Consider the following 20,111-nt stretch of genomic DNA (forward strand, 5'->3'; position numbering starts at 1 on the left):
CTGGTAGTTACCTGGTAGACATACCCAGTAAAATTTATTACCAAATATACCGAAAATATGAAAACTTAACAACTTTTTTCAAGTATTGTAGTATACCAGTCGTGATATTTTAATCAATATAAACTAATAATTTTAAAATAATACGGTATTTTACAACTTTTCTTTTCGCCGTCGTCGTGGTTGACAGTCCCATTAAAGATCAAGCGTATTCAATATGTCAGTTTGATTTATCACACTGTAGTATATTTTTTTAAGCTTGCAGTTTAACAACTTATATCTAGCAATGCTGGCAGTTTAACAACTTATATCTAGCAATGCTGGCAGTTTAACAACTTATATCAAACAGTATAAACTTATTTTAGATGTAGTACAATCAAAATGACACATATTTTCTAAAAAGCTTTAAAAATTTAATGCTATATTGTTTAAGGCTAAGCAGACTGAAGCAAAACTTTTTACAATATCATTTTTTATAGTTATGCATAAGAAATTTGTATTCATAAATCATAATTGATTTATTCAACAAATACTACATTGGCTATAAATCAAAGCGTTTATTTTGATATCAGATTCTACGAATGCACTGCCAAGATAAGTTTTTTTTCTATCCAAACATTAAGATCAATATAATGTAAATATCAAGTTGGATTATCATATTTTGTTTCCTCAATGTTAATACAGTTCTTTGAAACAAGATTTCGTAACAACACTATCAATTAACGATAAATAGTTGATAATTGAAGAATTCACCCTGTCTGTCTGTCTGTCTGTCTGTCTGTCTGTCTGTCTGTCTGTCTGTCTGTCTGTCTGTCTGTCTGTCTGTCTGTCTGTCTGTCTGTCTGTCTGTCTGTCTGTCTGTCTGTCTGTCTGTCTGTCTGTCTGTCTGTCTGTCTGTCTGTCTGTCTGTCTGTCTGTCTGTCTGTCTGTCTGTCTGTTTGTCTGTCTGTCTGTATGTCTGTATTGTCGTTCAGTTAACGAATCAATCAAGGAATGAATTTATAAATGATGATTTAATTGAACAATGAAACAATAAATCAATTAATCAATCTATCGGTTGGTAGTTAAGCCAATTAATCAATAAATCAAATAGTCAGTATTAATCAATAAATCAAAAAGTCAGTTACCAAATCAATAATAAGCTGCACATTATATATTATTTGTATTTGTTCCAGTGCAGGGATGCGATGACGATCCAGCGTTTGTAAAAGACGGAAAGACTTGCGCAGCACTTATTTCTAGCGCCGCACGCCATTGCTATGACGTCACAGTGGAGAGTGCGTGTTGCGCTTCCTGTGCAACTGTAGAGAGAGAAGTCCAGGGTACTTAGTCGGGTTATTCGTCCTAACTGTTATATTAAACAACATTGATTGTATATGCAAAAAATATATGAAACATAAAAATGTAGCATATACCCAGCACAGTGTCTATAACCTTGCTATCGATCTGTCCGTATATAAAATAAGTAATAAACTGTTTCAAGAAGTTCTTCTGTAAAATTGAGAATGAAACTATTTTAATGTTGTTTCAACGATCGAATTTCTATATTTGTGTTTCATTGGGCTTTTGTATACCAATAGAAGTACACATACGTCATTGCCTCACTTCAACCGTGTTAGCATTTGACCTAAAAATTCCATCCCAAGAAAAGCTTTTCTAAACTTAATCAACGCAAGCATGCCCTTTACGACAATGAAGAACGTGCATAAATTGCTTACCTTTTATATATGCTGAAAATGTGCATTTATGCACGCATTATGTTTAATCATGTCTAGGTTGTGAATATGGCGATCGGACAACGGGATGCGTGTTATTCCTCTGCCCTTCTATTGTGAATCCTGCTGACTGCTGCCAAACCTGCGTGCGTACCCACGAATCATTTACTTGTTTCAAAACACTTTGTTTTTTTGTACAATATTGAAATAACATGACTAAATAAGTTAACCAAGGAAGTAGATCGATAAATAAAATATGTAATATATAAATAAATAAATAAATAATAATATAATACTATATGAAATATTTAGTATTAAAAAAATAAAATAAATGAATTTACATTATTAATTAATTAATTGCCTATTCACAAACGGCAGACGATAACAACAACCCAGGCGCCCACAACAAATCAGGCGTCAATAACAACCCAGGCGTCCACAACGCAGGCGCCCACAACCAGTCAGGCGCCCACAACAACTCAGGCACCCACAACAACTCAGGCACCCACAACAACTCAGGCGCCCACAACAACTCAGGCGCCCACAACAACTCAGGCGCCCACAACAACTCAGGCGCCCACAACAACTCAGGCGCCAACAAACAGTCAAGCGCCCACAAGCAGTCAGGCGCCCACAACAACTCAGGCGCCAATAACAAATCAGGCGCCAAACAACACTCAGGCGCAAACGGTAACCCAGGCACAAAATACAACCATTTTGCCACCAACCACTCAATTGAACAACCAATCTACTGAAAATCAGACTTTTACTGAGGTGTCAATTACAACTGTGCCAACAACAGCACAAGAAAACAGTACAGTAACCTCTACGGATATTTCTGGTCAGCGAGGCAGTCTCATATCAGATGAAGGTAAGATCTTCCCTATTTAATAATAATTAAGGAAGAAGTAATATATTTTATGAGTCTTACTTACAGATGTATGGATTGTTTGAAGTATGTTTGAAGTATGAAGTATGAGTTCGCTTTAACCAAATAAGTTCCGCAACTGAAAAGCCTCATTGTTCAAAAACCGAGAAACAACTTTTGTTATTATACCATTAAACACGCCTTGCAATCATATAATTGTTAAAGATTACACATACACAAAATATAATTGTGCAAGGGTCGTTGTTTAATTTCTTTGTCATTTATATCAGAAAAGTTTGGAATCTGTAAGAGAAAGTCCGCCTTTTCAATTTGACAATCGGTAATCAGGTAACCTATAATTTAAATTATATATGCAATTTCACACATTGCATGCATTAAGATTACACCGTTGTGCAAACTGAAATTACATGATTGGGAAAAAATTAAATATTACGTGTCCATACAATTGTGGTTGCGAAATCCTTCGTTTCGATGCTTCAAAACGGAGTTACGAGAGAGCCCGAATGTCATTAATACAACCCGTTTACTATTCGACCTGGTAGGTTTAAATGTGAAACACCAGACATTGTTCACAATAATCTTTCTTCGGAATGACATGAGCTAAAGTTTTTAAATACAAACACCAAACCGGGGTACAAAACTCAATTTAAAATCACATACCGCTTTAACTATTTTTATCTGATCGAAACTACCATTTGTGCACAAAATGTGTATGCGTTGCAAGTGCAAGAAGATTATAGTAGGTTTTCCAAAAATAGTCGAGATCCGGATTAAAACTCTTTAACTAAGATACGATCTACTGCCTTCACTTAGATGTTGAGAGGTTAAGAGTACGAATTAATCGTTTTGCATAGTAAAGTAAATAGCCCGTTTATAGCTGTGCACAAACGAACAAGTATTTTTTTTTGTACTCGATATTGAAAAAATTAGGTTCTTGTAACGGAAAAGGCGCGCATTATTCCAACTTATTATCTTTTGATGTACAATGAATGTGTCTGATGCGAGTGATACGCTAAGACGTATGTTTTCACTTTAACCAAATAATTTGCCTCGAATGATATACATGGCTATAAAGTGGGTTACAAATACATCTTTAACCGAGGGAAGCGCTCTCTTTTCACCGTAGCAATGTATGTGTTCACAATAAGTAGAACATAAGATACCTACACAGCTTTTTAAACAGTTTAAAGCGGAGCTGATTTGAATTCACGCTCTAACCAAAAATGAAGTAAATAAACCGCGTGCTATGGTCACATACTGAAGTTGTATAACGTTACACAATTGACCACTCACCAAGAAAGAGATCGATTACTCAACGTAGTGTTTTTAGTTGTTCGCGTTAGCGAGGGAGTTTTCAATTCAGTCTGCTGTAAACAACGCTTAGAACGATAACCCCTGCATCTGCTGCATCCGCGCAAAGTTGTCTTCTCACAGAAATCAAATACTTCATTGTTTTTAGGTGTAATTACTTTCTAGCTTGTTTTCGTTGTGATAACAGTTTGTTATCATTTCCTTATTGAAAGCCGAGATTAAGTATATCTGGCATTTGTTAGAAAAACATTTTGTCCTGATCAAAGCCTGAATCTGAGATAACAGCGACAATTTGTGGAAACTTAGCGAACATTTATTTTAAAGAATAATTTTGTCGCACATATTGTAAACTTGTTAACTTGATTTTATGAACTTCAATTCACTATTTAATTTAAAAGAAGTTATATATTAACCCCTGTTCTCACAAGGCTGCGACTTTACGACGATCATCCCGATCAAGCCAAGATCTGAACAAGGTTTGGATCGGGACGGATCGAGGCCAATTGGAGTCTAAATCGAACAATTTGACAAAGTATGGTCTTCATTTTTACTTTTTTTCTTTTTCTTCTTGTTTCTTGTTGGCCACGATCCCGCTTCGCCTGTTTTGAGCATGTTCAAAGTAAGCGTGGCGAGAGCGTAGAGCTCTCCGATCATGCATACTTGACCGCGATCATACTGCGCTTATGAAGACTCCACTACGTTTCTCCGGCGATTTGTCACGATCGGCAACGTTTTCGGCCACGCTTGATCGTAGTAGAAGCGGCGTCTATGTGTGAACGGGGGGGGGGGGGGTAATTAAATTGAACTTCGTTCATATGGAATGTTCTATTTTCTATATACTAAGTTTAGATAGAAATATAGGAATAAACACATTTATAAGTTCACAAGGTTGTAGCACTATTGATTTTGTTCTCTGTAAAAGTAATATGTTTCCATTGATTCATACGTTTGAAGATTTAGATCCTAATATTTTATCAGACCACTGTGTAGTTAAATTTAGTATTGAATGTAAAACTGAGATTGAGACATATCCTAATAGTAATAGCCATATGGAAAATGATACCAAAAAGCTACCATACACTTATAAATGGGATAATGAAAAGACAATGGATTATATTAATTCATTTAATTGTAAAGATGTAATAAATACCATTGAAACTATTAGTGGCTGTATAGATCAAACCCAAAACAGTGATTCATTGGATAATTATTTATCCCAAGTTTGCGATGTAATTGAAAACATAACCTCACCATTATTTAAAAAAAGCTTGTTGACAATACAAAGTTTGTTGATAAAAACAATATTTTTAATGCTGCCTATGTTGATAATGAATGTAAGTATTAAAAAAAATGTTATTATATAAATCTTTATATGTACAGACATTATCCATCGGAGGAAAATAGACAAAGCATGGTAGAATCTAGGAGCCTTTATAAAAGTACAATTAGGAAAAAGAAATATGCTTATGATAAAAATCAAACAACGAAATTAGAAATGCAAGATTTATAAATGCAAAACTTTACTAGAAAATGTTAAAGAATAATGCATGCAAAGATAATAAGCAAGATATAAGTAGTAGGGGTTTTTTAAACTATTTTAAATCAATTAATGACCCTAATTCTAGATTCTAGATCAAGCTGATGAAGATGTTTTGTTTTATCAGGACTGGCACTTAAATGGAAAATTAAATATAATGATTACTGCGTTAAATGTAGCATTTACTGATGAAGAAATTATAAGTGCTTGTAAGCAAATTCATAATGGTGAATCAGGTGGCCCTGATTATCTGCTTAATGAGATGTTGTTTTTTAATTTGGAATAAGTAGTAAAAGTTTCTTAAAAGTTGTTTGTAATTTGTTTAATAAATTCGTTGAATATGGACATTTTCCTGAAGTGTGGTGTGAGGGGTTTATTGTTCCATTACATAAAAAGGTGATAAACAGGATGTTAATAATTACAGAGGGATAACATTATTAGGTACATTGCAAGATTCAGGTAAAATATGGGAACTGTTGATAATTACACGGTGTAATTAATTATTTATTAAATGAACAAAAAAGATTGTATGCCGTATTTGTTGATTACACCAAAGCGTTCGAATATTTGGTGATGGTTTTAACTGTTGAAGCTAGGCGTTAGAGGAAAAATGCTTGATATCATACAATCTATGTATACAATTTGAGATCAAGAATACAATTTGGCAATACAATAAGTAATGAAGATTTTTCCTATTTTCAGGAGTAAGACAATGAGAATCATTATCACCTTTTCTATTTTGTATATATTTTAACGACCTAGAGGAACATTATATGTTAAATGGTTTTAAAGGAATAGATATTGGTATGCTAAAATTATTTTTGTTGTTATATGCAGATGACATTGTAATTATGGCAGAACTGAGGATGAACTAATGAAAGGTTTGTATTTGTTAGAGGAATATTGGGACAGGTGGGAATTATGTGCTTACACAAATAAAACAAAGGTTATGTTTTTTTAAAAGGGGGACAACTTAGGAAGGATATTAATTTTTTTTCAAAGACCAAGCATTAGAAATTGTTGAATCATTTACATACTTAGTAATTGTATTCACTACATGAGGATCTTTTGCAAATACCTTTGAAACAATTGCAGGTCAAGCCTAAAAGGCTGTTTTTAAGCTTAACTCATATTTAATGAATTGTCCAACGTTATTAATACTTACCAAATTAGCGTTGTTTGATCAGCTTTTTTTACCAATTTTAAATTATAGGTCAGAAATATGGGACTTAAAGGGGCCTTTTCACAGATTTTGGCATGTTTTGAAGTTTGTCATTAAATGCTTTATATTGATAAATGTTAACATTGGATATAAAAAGCTCCAGTAAAAAATAAAGAATAAAATTAAAAAAGGTAACCCTAAGCAGAGCTCGAACCACTGACCCCTGGAGTCTTGGGGTAAAAAGTCTCTCACTTAGACCACTCGGCCATCCGTCCGGATACAATGAGAGGTGTGTTTTATAGTTTATATAACCAATCCTCGTCGTTTCACAAAATATAACGACAACAACAGAACTTTCCACCAATGAGTTCAGGGCAGACATGGCGAAAGACCGTGACAATTTACAGGCCAGACTGACCTAGATTAGGAGAACTAATTTACAGGCCAGTTGTTTATTTCACAGGCCTCAATTTTAATTGTTTAATCCTGGAGGGACATTGCATAATAAATTCAAAAAGTGAATGTTAACATGTGTTTGATTAATGAATGGTCAAAATTAGTGTGAAGAGACAACAACAGAACTTTCCACCAATGAGTTCAGGGCAGACATGGCGAAAGACCGTTACAATTTACAGGCCAGACTGGCCTACGAGGAAAACTAATTTACAGGCCAGTTGTTTATTTCACAGGCCTCAATTTTAATTGTTTAATCCTGGAGGGACATTGCATGATAAATTCAAAAAGTGAATGTTAACATGTGTTTGATTAATGAATGGTCAAAATTAGTGTGAAGAGCCTAATTCGAAAAAATAAATTAAGTGATTTTTTCAGTTGGGGAAAAATATTAACACATATTAACATCCATACATTATTGAGTTTTATCGACATATTTAACACAGATTTATTAATATATTAAACACTTTTACCTTTTATTATCTTCCATGTCACTAACATGCCATAACAGTATAGAGTGACAAACATAAATTTGAAAGGCGTGTGTTCATTTTCAACCTTTAACAAGTAAAAATGAATATAACAAGAGAGAAGGCAAACGCTTAATTCTTTGTATTCTATAACTTTTAAATAACGCATGTTTACGTTGATATGCCGAACTGTTTTGACTATTGTTATTGGATTTGAAATAACGGCGAGCATGATATACATGTATTACACACTTTTATGTTTTGAGACGATGTATTTATGTATAAGTCTTAATAAAATGTTTGTTCTGTTATGCTATGTTCTGTTCACAGCGATGGATCAATTACCTGTTGCTTTTGCTGTTGTTTATATCCCTACGCCCCCATTAAAAAAGAAAAATAATTGCTTCGGCGCTACATTTTCAGCTGGAATGAAGATACTGTTTGAAGTTTCATGTGTGAAAAATGACGTCATGAGCAATTGAGCTTCTGATTTTATTCTTTCGTTTCAGATTTTGATATGTCTTGGTACAAACATTTGCTTTTTTGTTTTATAGTTTGAACTTATTGTAAAAACGGTAGGATTTGAATAACGCTGAAATAAATATATTGTTTCTGAACATCTTTTTAAGATCCAGTGAGGAGTTTAAAACATAATTCGCTGGAAAAAATGCTTCTATTACATTTCCTTTCTCAGTGCGACGTATATTAAGTAAAGCATAGTGGGTCAAACTGTTGGAAAGACGTACATATACACATAATAGGATTCCGATTTCGATATTCCCCTTCCCTTCTCTTGCACGATTGTATGTTAACACGTGCACACTCGTTAGTATCATGTATACGGCGCAAGGGCACATGTTCAAAACATAAACGGGATCTTGTCTATGCGATTACAATTTTACAATAAGTTGTTCCGTCTTTCTGAGGTTGTCAATATTTTCGTTTATTTTGCCTAGAACAATTACTTAGTTCTCAAATGGAGAACAAAATTGTATCCGCCTGAAGCTCAAACGGTTTCCAAAGTACAATAGAACCTTTTGTATTAAGCATCAATACAGCAATACTTTCGTCTTTTCAGAACTTTTTTCTGATGGCTATTTTAGCAGTGCCCTAAGTAGACCGCTTTGATTTGTTTTCTAGAGCTTGCCATCATCCTCGTGGGCATTGTCGCCGGTTTGATTTTCATATTTACCCTGGTTGCTCTGGTTTCGTGGTGTATACGTGCGAGCAGAAATGACTATTGGCGCCACCAGAAGCGCCATCGACGCCATGCAAAGGTATTTGTTCATGTTGTACGCACTTGTTAGTGTTCAAATCTTTTTAAGCGTAAACTTTGGTGTACAAGTGTATCCTTAATTAATTAGAGAATTTAAACTATTCATATTTTTCATGCAAAATCGTTTTTAAACGCAGTCAAATTTGGTCAGCCTTTGTTAGTTTGTAGGTGTTCTAAACAGGTTTCTCGTAAAGGAAAGCCATACAAAAGAATAAACTACAACTTAAATTTGAAAAATAAGAGAAAAATAACATGAATATATAATACCATTAAATTGTTCAGTTCGTTTGCCTACCAAAATGTTTTAATATTGTTCTTTTTTTGTTCTGATGTAATTGTACGCAACAAGCAGTTAGCTAAAAGACCAGGCGTATACTATGGGCATAAACAATGAAAAAGACTGCACGATCAACAAAATATGGTTGCCTTTAGCTGCGACGGATGAGAGTCAACTATAGAAACTTCATTTAGTTTGTTATTTTTGTTAGCTATGTTTATATTCTCCAGCAGCAAAATAACCTCACCGATATAATCTCGACCGATGACAGGGTAATACACAAACTGGTTTACGTTGATCACAGCGTTAGCTATATATTTTACTATTTCAGCATAATGGGAACCACATCGAGTACGACAACGACGCTTACGTGGACCCTTCAAACAGCATCTACGTGCCGTATGCAGGCCCGCCGACGTTCACTTCCGGGATCAACACGTCGGCGTCAGCCGCCTCGGAACCCTACCGAGTCATAACAGCGTTCTCGAGTCAGCCATGCACACCGTACATGTTCAACCAAAGGACCGGTGAATATGAACAAGGAGACCACCGTAGACCGTACCATTCTCTCGATTACGTGACCTCATCAGACGAGTCCGTGGATTGGTACAGATCGGTACCGAATATAAAGCTACCCCGCCCGTATATAAAGCTACCCCGCCCGTACTATAGTTAATAGATTCCCCCAAAACGCAAGACCTCATCAACATAAACAATCTTTAATTAACCCATTTATGCCTAGCGTCCTGAAAAAAGGACATTGCAAACAGCGTAGACCCAGATGAGACGCCGCATGATGCGGCGTCTCATCTGGGTCTACGCTGTTTGCTTAAAGGAATTGTAGTAAGTAATATTTTAAATATAGAAATAAATATACTTGACATCCCTAATTTTTTAAATAAATTGATCCAATTTAAAAGGATGGGAGAGTCCACTACGCATAAATGGGTTAATAACTAAATAGCTGAAACTTTGCGGCTTAGTTTCAATATTTATCCCAAATTTCGTGAGTGTAGAAAGCTAGTTAAGTAGGTATACTGGGACTCACTCTTGGTCTTCACATAATACATCCTATGGCTTGGAAAGACCTCAGTAACTTTGAAACCCACATACACTATATATAACGTAGAACGGTTTTATGGCTTGTTGTTTAGATGATCTGTGTATTGTTGCACGAAGGGTGTTTCATGATTTGGAGAGAAGTCTTCAATGTATTGCACTTTTAAAATGTATCTTGTATCAATGTTTCAACAATGTATACAGAAACTTGTTTAGAAATGTTTACTTATAGCTGAATAATTAATGAGAAAAATGTTTGACACATCTAAAATATAAATACTGTCGTCATGCCGATGGGTACGTGTTCACTTTTTTGGTGCAATGAGCACATCGGTATAGAATTATACAATGATATTAATGTATTATTAGGTAATAAAGACCGTACAAGTAACTTTCTCGACCACTTTGTTTTGAACATTTCGAAGAAGACAGTGCAATTCTCAACAATAGCAACTTGCTTGTTTAAGTAATGAAAGTATTGTTTATTGTGTAATTAATACATTGTTGTTCCATGGTAACTACTTTATACGCTGGTACAAACAAGCATGATTAAATATATATATATAATAAGTATGTTTGTTTTTATAACATTGATACGAACAAATCGCATACTTTGGCGTATTATGCTCGTTTGCATTGAACGATTTATTCTACTATTGTTCAGTAATTCACTTCGAAAAAATGAGTATTCCAACTTAATCACGTGCATATGTATGGAGATACAAATGTTCATTTGTTTCCATATATTCGACGTCATTCATAAGAAATGTAGTATTAGTACAATCAATGCACCGGTATGTGTAATAAATGCTTTTATTAATGTATACTGCTACAATCTTTAAAATACTCAAAGCGTATACTGTTCATTCTTTCCCTTAGCGTTGGAAAATTCAGATTTGTGGTCTTAAAGCCTTAACTCAAGCAGCAGAGGTGAAATGCTATATTGTCCATTAGACTTTAAGAAACTCAGAGCTGTAGTTAAGAGCCAAAACGAAATGAATCCATACAACATCGTAGAACTGTTAATCTGGACGTACGTTTGTTCGCAAGACACATGTTTACAATTTTCTGCTTTAATTAAAAACGGCTGTCACGAAGACATACATTAAATACATTTAATACATACGTTTAAATAGGTAAATACATGTAGCGTATTCGATTTTCGAGTTGTGTGCAACGCAAGTAAAACCCTACTCAAACCAGGCCCCGTGTTCACAAAACATTTTTTGCAATTGAAAATCGATTTTGCTTGTCATTGAAAATGAATTTCCATTGTAGTTGTTAGGCAAAAAAGAAAATCGATGTCAGTTAAAATCGATTTTCGATTGCAAAATCGTTTTGTGAACACGGGGCCAGGGCGGCGCTCTAGGGGCGTCCAGGATACACGCAAAACGTCGAAATGCGCGCTGCGCGGTCGCTGGTGGCGCCGTGCAAATACCTGAAACGCCACATCGCGGCGATTATATTGAGCAATTTAAAATCATGGGTCGCGGCTTTGAGTTTTCATATGTCGCTAGGGAACGCGTTGGAGAAGCCGTAACGTGGTTTGATTCTTAGTGTCCTGTGTCCCATGGCATGTACATATATGTCGAAAATGGAGGACTAGGTAACCGTGTCTACCTTTGTATTGCCTTTCTTCGTCATGCTGTTGAAGCGCCGAACGAAACTATCAAATTTTGACATTATAATTTGTTAAAATTTAAAATTCAGATCATGATATGCGCCGTTAGTGCATGCGTCATGACAACGCCGTATGCTCCTTTAGGCAACGTCTAGTGGGCGGTGAGAACACATTTAATGCTGTGGTGTTTTCCGTAAGGACACGATAAGGACGTTGCTAAGATGCCGTGAGTCCGTTTAATGATACACATTGGCCCTTTGTTAATATTTTGCAACAATCGATCAACTAGATGAAAATGTTTTTTTCTCCAAAGCTTTGATACACACGGGCTTAGTCTGGGTGTGGTGTCAATGATGTCTTTCAAACAGCTAAACCAGGTCTCATAGGTAGTCACTATTCTGTCCAGAAACAAGACTCTTGTTTCGTTCATCGATGCAAAACTGACGATGAACAACAGTTCATGTGTGTAATCATTTTTTATTCTTGTTCCATACAATGGTTCATACCGCTTATATATCTTTCCGTTAAAACACAATAACATCAAGGTAGAGCAGTTCATGCCAGATATGAAACAACGGCAAGCATTAAATATGTTACATCAGAGACGACCAATGTGACCACGGGGTACAGCAATGCTGTAGTGTACCAGGTGTCCGTACACATTCCGGACGAAAACATGTATGACACAAAAAAGGCGTTCAAACCGTATGTCGGAAATATGAGATTTGATACAGTGTCGTGTTGATTCTTCAATACCGGCGAAAGGCTTCCGACAGTATGCACACAATGCGTGGTTGGTATTCGGAAAGCGTTTTGACTTCGGTGAGAAACATGTACATGAAAATCGACATTCGTATAAAACCGTGTGCACAGCATATGAAAAGCGTACACAAGTAAGATAAATACAATCATATTTAACTTGGCCATATTTAGTTCTCCGTTTTCACGATCATAAAAAGTGTAGGAATAACGTAATGATACTGCTGTCCATATTTAAATAAGCGATATATAGATTGAGTAATTTACAAAACAGCAGTTTGAAAACCTTATACGCGGATGAATACGTGTAATGCATACAGAGATGGAGTTAGACCGTGTGACATTGAAAAAAAAATCATTTTGAAAAATGGATGATACAAACATCATAAAAAATGCAATGTTTATAAACAAAAGTAATTTTATCCCACCTATATATGAGGAAAATCGAAAAGGAGAATATACCGATGATTTTAATTTCACTGCGTTCTTGCAGTGAAAAACTTAGCCTTAAGGTTTTTATTTAAAATAAAACGATAACCATTTTTGTTAGTTTGGTCGACATAATGTCGAAATCGGATCTTCTTATACATGAACTTCGTATTCTTCATCGATCTTTTGCATTACTTTTAAACTGCTAAACCGACACAGACGTGCATTGGGAATTTGCACTTGGTTGGTGCGCGCAAAAACAAACGAATGTTTTCGCCCCTCAACGGAGAATTCCTACGTTATCCTTTTTTCGCATCAATTGACTTACATCGACAAAGTTACAAGTACAGACGAGACATGATCGTTAAAATGAAATGGAATGTGACATTATATTTGTGACATGATAGGTTTTACATACATTAAAATTGTAATCTGGTGCGAATTTAATACGGGTGCTGTGTTATGCACATATATAGAATAATAGGTTAGTGTTGATTATAGATCAGGTTTATCATGCGAGACTAAGAAAACAAAAAGCACGAGCCTGGGCGAGTGCTTTTTCGTTTACGTGCCGAGCATGATACACCTGATCTATAATCAGCACTAACCTATTTTTCTATTTATCCCCCTTTTTTATTCAGTAAACCTTTTTATTTTAACAAAATAAGTTTTCATGAGTGTTTGTCGTACTTTGATAATGACTGTAGTGTAACCAAGGTCAGTGTATTACTCCGCGTTCCAAAAATAACCGCTGATCAAATTGTCATTTAAAAAAATCAGAATATCGTTCTGTGACAAAGAGTCGTGCGTTATTCATAACAATGTTATTCATATTGAATTGCAATTCTAAAAGTTGTATAACATCAATATAACATTTAGTTGTTATATATAAGGAACTACATTTGTACACAACGTAGCCAAACACCACACCCAATTCACTTTCAAAATTCAAACTATCAACTAGAACACGAGGTGCAAAATATTTTCTTCTTTGTTACAATATAGTTCGTGACGAAATAACAATAATAACCTGGATTTAAGCTTATTATACACATTAAAATTTTGAATGTGGAAAGTGGCACCAAAGAATTGTGAGGCAAAGTTGTTCGAACGAAAGAAAGACATTTGCTGATGAAGTGACTGGGTGGAGCGAACATCAAGATCAACTTTTTCAACGGTAGACAGTGGTTGTGCTGGCTGCATTTTGGCCTTTTCGGCCATAGTTTGAGTGCATGAAGGTGAACAAGAGGAAATGGTTTGGTTGTTACATTTACTGGGATAGAATGTTGGAACACTTTTGCTGCTGTTCAACAGATATGGCGGAATAATTGGTTATGGGCTGGACATTTTTGTGCCCTGTTATGGCCATGATTTCAGTGGTTCGAATGTTTGCATTTCGAAGTTTTTTGACCAGGAATTTGCCAACTGAGTGGTTTGTTATTCTCTTGTGCTCGGGAAATCCGGCGTCTTTTGCCATGGCCTTCAGCATCTGACCTAGCTTGTTGACACCCAATTTTTGACACAAGAACCACTGTGATGCAGTGTCAATTGTGCGTATTGCCACGTAGAAAGGGTGCAGATCTGAAGAAAAATCAGATTGACGCATATTCGAGTAAAGCTTGTAAATTAACACAGGATTTCTTGGTCCAGAAGTGCTGAACATCTTGTGAGACACTTGTCTTATGTCAGCGATGTTCTCTCCTGTGCGTGTTTTTGTTTGGCGTTCGTGTAACTTGAGATACTCCACACCATTCGAGTCTACACGGAGGCGAACGTCTCCCCACCTAACAAGATACAAGAATCTTTATTTTATGTCAGATATGAACAACAATAAAAGACAGCATTTAAGTTGAAGCGGATGTACTGTGTGAAATGGGGTGAAAAATAATGAGAAAAATTGGTACGTATAATGTGTTTGTGTGTTAAAAAAGTTTCTTACCGCACATTGTATTGCTCCATGGTTCCTCGCAAGCCAAAATGAAGGCAGTTGATCATCTAGATTTTATTTAACAAGGCCTTCGGAGAAACATCCCCTTCTCCCAGAGCAGATCGATGTCGGTATCACTCAGCGGATGGGCCTCCCTAGGAAGGTTTCCCTTACCATAAATCGGTGTTATACTGTTTCATTTAACTTTTCGACTATATTTTTTAATTCAGATTTTTTTTTAGTATTCTATCTTTCGTAGACTTACAGTATTACTGTTTAATGTGACTTTTCGACTTTTTTATTAATTGCAACTTTATGTCGCCAGCCTAATAGTTTCGTACAGACTACACTTGGATTTTTTCCAAATGTTGTCATAAATGATACGTTTTCTGTTCAATATGTTATTTTGGCAATTTCTTTTAATTATAACCGTTCATCTTAATTTGACCTGTTTCTTAAGACTTTTTTTCTTTGCATTGTAGTTGTCTTTTGTGAGTGTAAATTGGACTTCAGTCCCTGTCATGACTGAACATCCATAGCGATGTCGTTTTAGGTACCTGTCAACACTAGCAATGATGCCACGGAGGGAGCTTGGTTCAAAATCTGTGCCATTTGACTTTTTAAGGAACAACAGGAAAGTGGCCAAATACTCATCAAGAAGAGTTGGTTCTATGTGATGGATTTCTTTTGATTCAGCTTTTGACATTAGAAACGTTTTAAATTTGTTTATGTCAGACAAGGTCTTTGCTACAGTCTTTTTATTTTCATTTTGGACAATGAAATCATCAACATCAGTGAGGTTAACATCTGAGAACTCTTTATTGTCAGGCTAGTCTGGAATTGGATTTAAAGTTGAGGGGATGGCATTGCTACTAGATGGTGCATCAGAACCAAAGTTACTACTGGGGCTGGTTTCATTCTCAGTTGTCAATATAATCTCATTTGTAAACAAACTAGATGAATCAAACCAATATTGTTCCTGGAACTGGCTTAGTGTTAATTCCATTGTTTCATCTGCTTGTTGCACATTTTCATTATTAAATTCATCCCAAATTAATGAGAAATTGGCTTTGTTAAATTCGTCAGACATTTTGAGGTGTTACAATTTCGCAGACGATTGTTTTCTATAGTCAAAGGTTGGCAACTCGAACTGACTCCGTCAAGGGGAGCAACAGCAACAGAACCTATTTGCAACATAGTGTTAAATTTACCTAATACTAGAAGTGTAATGACAATAAATGACAACAAACACGTTTTTTACTACATTTATTTGTTTTAAGGTCATTAAGATTGACAAACATTTGAGATTGTTTTTATTTTTGATGCTCTTGGCAAATACAGGTGACGAGGTGCGTGGGGAAAAAGTAGTCGTCATTGATGACGTCATTGCGTACCGTTAATTATAGCCGTGCCGTTGATTATAGCCGAAATTTAATAAACACGGCTTTAATCAACCGAATTCGCTGTAAAGGTGGGATAAAATCGTTTATCAAATGTGTATTAAATTGTATTACCTTCTAACATCAGTTTTGGGTTCGTATTTGAATGCAGTCTTTAACTAAAAAACTGTGTGCAAGGATAGAGATGGAACGTTAGTACATTAATGAGACACAAATTATAAAAGTGAAATAAATCGCCTACACATTAGTGACTTTAATCATCCACCCATTAATCAGTTTACAAAATAACAAGATAAGGAACTATTTGCTGAACATACTTGGTCTAACATTGTTATGAACAACGTAAGTACAGGATTAATACAAATAATTCCTATTTATTTATGTATTTATTTACATCATCTATCAGCATTTTTTGTATAATTCGCATTATTATTATTATTATTATTATTATTATTATTATTATTATTATTATTATTATTATTTATCATTTATTTATTTTTCATAATTTTATTATTATGCATTTTATAATTATTATTATAGAACACATATTGCATGTAGAATAACTTACATGTATGCACTTTTGGCAATTAGAGATCGACCGCAAACGTTTTTTTAAACTGTTTTTTGTTTGCGTTTTGTTTTCTGACTTTATATTAATTTTTTTACATTGTATTATTGCGCTTTTACATATTCGACAAGCACTGAAGTGGTTCCTGGCAGGCGTTGTCACAATTTTAGCAGGTCACAATACATTTTTTTGTTTTGGTAGAACACGTACTGGAAAATATTGTGTTAAGTTCACGCTTCTCTCATAAAATAGTAAATACGCAATGTCTATATATTTTATCAGTATATTTAATTTTAACGCAGAATAATTGGCATACATTTGGTAATATACAAGTGGATATAATTATAACAAAACAATCATTTTAACAGTTATGGAAGCAGACATACGAACATAAAGACAGAAGGACGAAAGAATAGACAAACAGATTGACAGACATGCGGGCGAGCGCAAGGTCGGTTAAACGTTCGAGCGGTCGGAAGGACGGACGGACATACATACATGCATGCCGACAGACAGACAGTCAGATAGACAGACAGACAGACAGACAGACAGACACACACACAGACACACAGACGGACAGACAGAAAGACAGACAGACAGACCGACAGACAAACAGACTGGCAGGTTGACATAAAGACAGGCAGGTTGACATTAAGACAGACAGGCAGGCAGTCATGCAGGCATGCATAAATGAATGTAAGCATTAAGGCAGTAAGACAGACAGACTGACAGACAGACAGACAGACAGACAGACAGACAGACAGACAGACAAAATGAAGATATCATATTTAACATTTTCTTGCTGAATACTTCAATTATCAAATTTTTATCGGAATTTGACAAAGTGTTGTTGTGAAATCTTCTTTCAAATAACTGTATTGAAATTGAGGAATTAAAACACAACTATGAAAGTTTATTTATCGGAAAGCATTGCTAAATGTTTATCTAGACCTTAATTTTTTATCTAATTGTTGAATAAATCAATCATGATTTATTAATACGAAATCTCAAAGTTACCTTTTCACGCTTAAGTAATTTGACATCATTGAAAAAAATGTTCTAGTTTTGCAAATTTTTGTTTTATTTATGATACTTGCAAGGAAACAGTAATACTTAACATTTACGATGCTCTAAAATATCCTAAATATGCATGTTTTGAGGATTTAAAAACCATTAAATTATAAAGCGTTACAACGTGAAACGATTGAATAATTTTGAGAGTTCTGCTGTTATCGTTAGGTTTTCTTACATTACGTAGATTGCATATTTACAGTATTAAATTGACGACTAACTGTTAACTGACGGAGATCTGACAGGGCGATACATGGGTTATTTGTCAGCTTATGGTCGATGATTGAAACCAAGTATCAAATTTTATTTAGGGCGCATTTTCATATCTGTACATGCTTTACCTATTTAATACGATTTAACTTACAGTATATGACATAATTTGTCTGTTTCGTAAACGCTTGATAAGGTCGTTTAACCAGACAATTAATTTCAAAAGGATATTACCATGCTTAAACAGATGATTGACTGACTGACTTACTGACTGACTGAAAAAATAGGAAGTTAACAAATCAATTATAAGGTTCCAATTATCTTTTTTATTCACTCCAGTCCATGGATGCGTTGAAAACGATCAAATTGTTGATTACCACTATGGGGAAGGTTGCGTGGATTTTTTTTTTAAACCAGTATCTTCTTATGCAAAGACGGTGGATTTGAGGAAATCTGTTGCGCTACCTGTGGTAATGTAGAGGAAGACGTTCCAGGTACTATGACGCATTAAGCATAATAGAACACTGATTGTATATGCACTACATTTATAAAATAGAATTAAAATGTAGCATCAACCCAGCCTAGTGTCGATTATCTTCCTATTGAACTGTCCGTATATTGATTAAGTTACATCTTAATGCCGAAAGTGTTTCAAGAATATTTTATTCGCCATGTTTAAATCATTATGAAACTATATAATTTTTTCAAAGAGGCACCCACAACAACCCAGGCGCCCACCACAACCCAGGCAGCCACAACAAACCAGGCGCCCACAACAACCCAGGCAGCCACAACAAACCAGGCGCCCACAACAACCAAGGCGCCCACAACAACCCAGGCATCCACAACAACTCAGGCACCCACAATAACCCAGGTACCCACAACAACCCAGGAACCCACAATAACCAAGGCGCCAGCAACAACCCAGGCATCCACAACAACCCAGGCATCCACAACAACCCAGGCGCCCACAACAACCCAGGCACCCACAACAACCCAAGCATCCACAACAACAAAGGTGCCCACAACAACCCAGGCATCCACAACAACTCAGGCGCCCAAAACAACCCAGGCATCCACAACAACCCAGGCACCCACAACAACCAAGGCGCCCACAACAACCCAGGTATCCACAACAACCCAGGTACCCACAACAACCCAGGCAGTCACAACAACCCCGGCATTGACAACAACCAATGCTTTACCCAAATAAGTATCGAAACTGAAAAACCACATTGATTTTCAATATTGTTCAAAAACCGAGACATTACTTTCGCCCTTGTTATTTTAACATTAAACACGCTTTACAAACATATGATTGTAAAAGATTACACATAACCAAAATATAATTGTGCGAATGTTTCAAGGTTCGTTGTTAAATTTCTTTGTCATCTAAGTTTGGAATCTGTAACAGAAAGCCCGCTTTTTCAATTTGACAATCGGTCATCAGGTAACCTATACTTTAAATAATTTATGTATATGCATGTTCACACTTTGCATGCATTAAGATTTCATCGTTGTGCAAACTTAAATTACATACTTAAGAAAAATAAATAATACGTGTCCATCCAATTGTGGTTGCAAAATCCTTCATGTCTGATGCTTAAAAACGAAGTTACGCGAGATCCCGAATGTCATTTATGCAACCCGTGTACCATTGGACCTGGTAGGTTTAAATGTGAAACACCAGCCCTAATTTACAATAATCTATCTTCGGAATGACATGAGCTTTGAAATACAAACACCAATCTGGGGTACATATATCAATTTAATGACATGCCGCGTTAACTATATTTATCTGATCGAAACTACCATTTGTGCAGAACAATGTGTCTGCGTTGCTTGTACCAGATGATTAAAGAAGGTTTTCCCCAAAAAAGGCGAGATCCGGATTAACACTCTTAAGTAGGATACGATCTACTGCCCTCACTTAGATGTTGAGAGGTTATGATTACGAAACAATCGTTTTACATTGTAAAG

At 35.5% G+C, this 20,111-nt stretch overlaps 1 protein-coding gene and 1 long non-coding RNA gene across 2 annotated transcripts; both read left to right on the forward strand.

Moving 5' to 3' along the window:
• Positions 1-1,267: 1,267 nt before the first annotated feature.
• LOC127847666 (uncharacterized) lies at positions 1,268-2,136 on the forward strand. The gene is made up of 3 exons (XR_008034109.1): positions 1,268-1,319; positions 1,773-1,858; positions 2,091-2,136. It is a non-coding gene; the product is annotated as an uncharacterized LOC127847666 (long non-coding RNA).
• A 2-nt stretch (positions 2,137-2,138) lies between these two features.
• LOC127849138 (mucin-5AC-like) lies at positions 2,139-19,344 on the forward strand (the record flags this gene model as incomplete). The annotated part of the gene is made up of 4 exons (XM_052381858.1): positions 2,139-2,583; positions 8,675-8,811; positions 9,419-9,703; positions 18,880-19,344. Coding segments are annotated over 4 exons (1,332 nt in total), but the record flags the coding sequence as incomplete, so codon positions are not given.
• Positions 19,345-20,111: the final 767 nt, after the last annotated feature.

The sequence above is a fragment of the Dreissena polymorpha genome, chromosome 10 (assembly GCF_020536995.1).
Source record: "Dreissena polymorpha isolate Duluth1 chromosome 10, UMN_Dpol_1.0, whole genome shotgun sequence".
NCBI classification, from domain to species: domain Eukaryota; kingdom Metazoa; phylum Mollusca; class Bivalvia; order Myida; family Dreissenidae; genus Dreissena; species Dreissena polymorpha.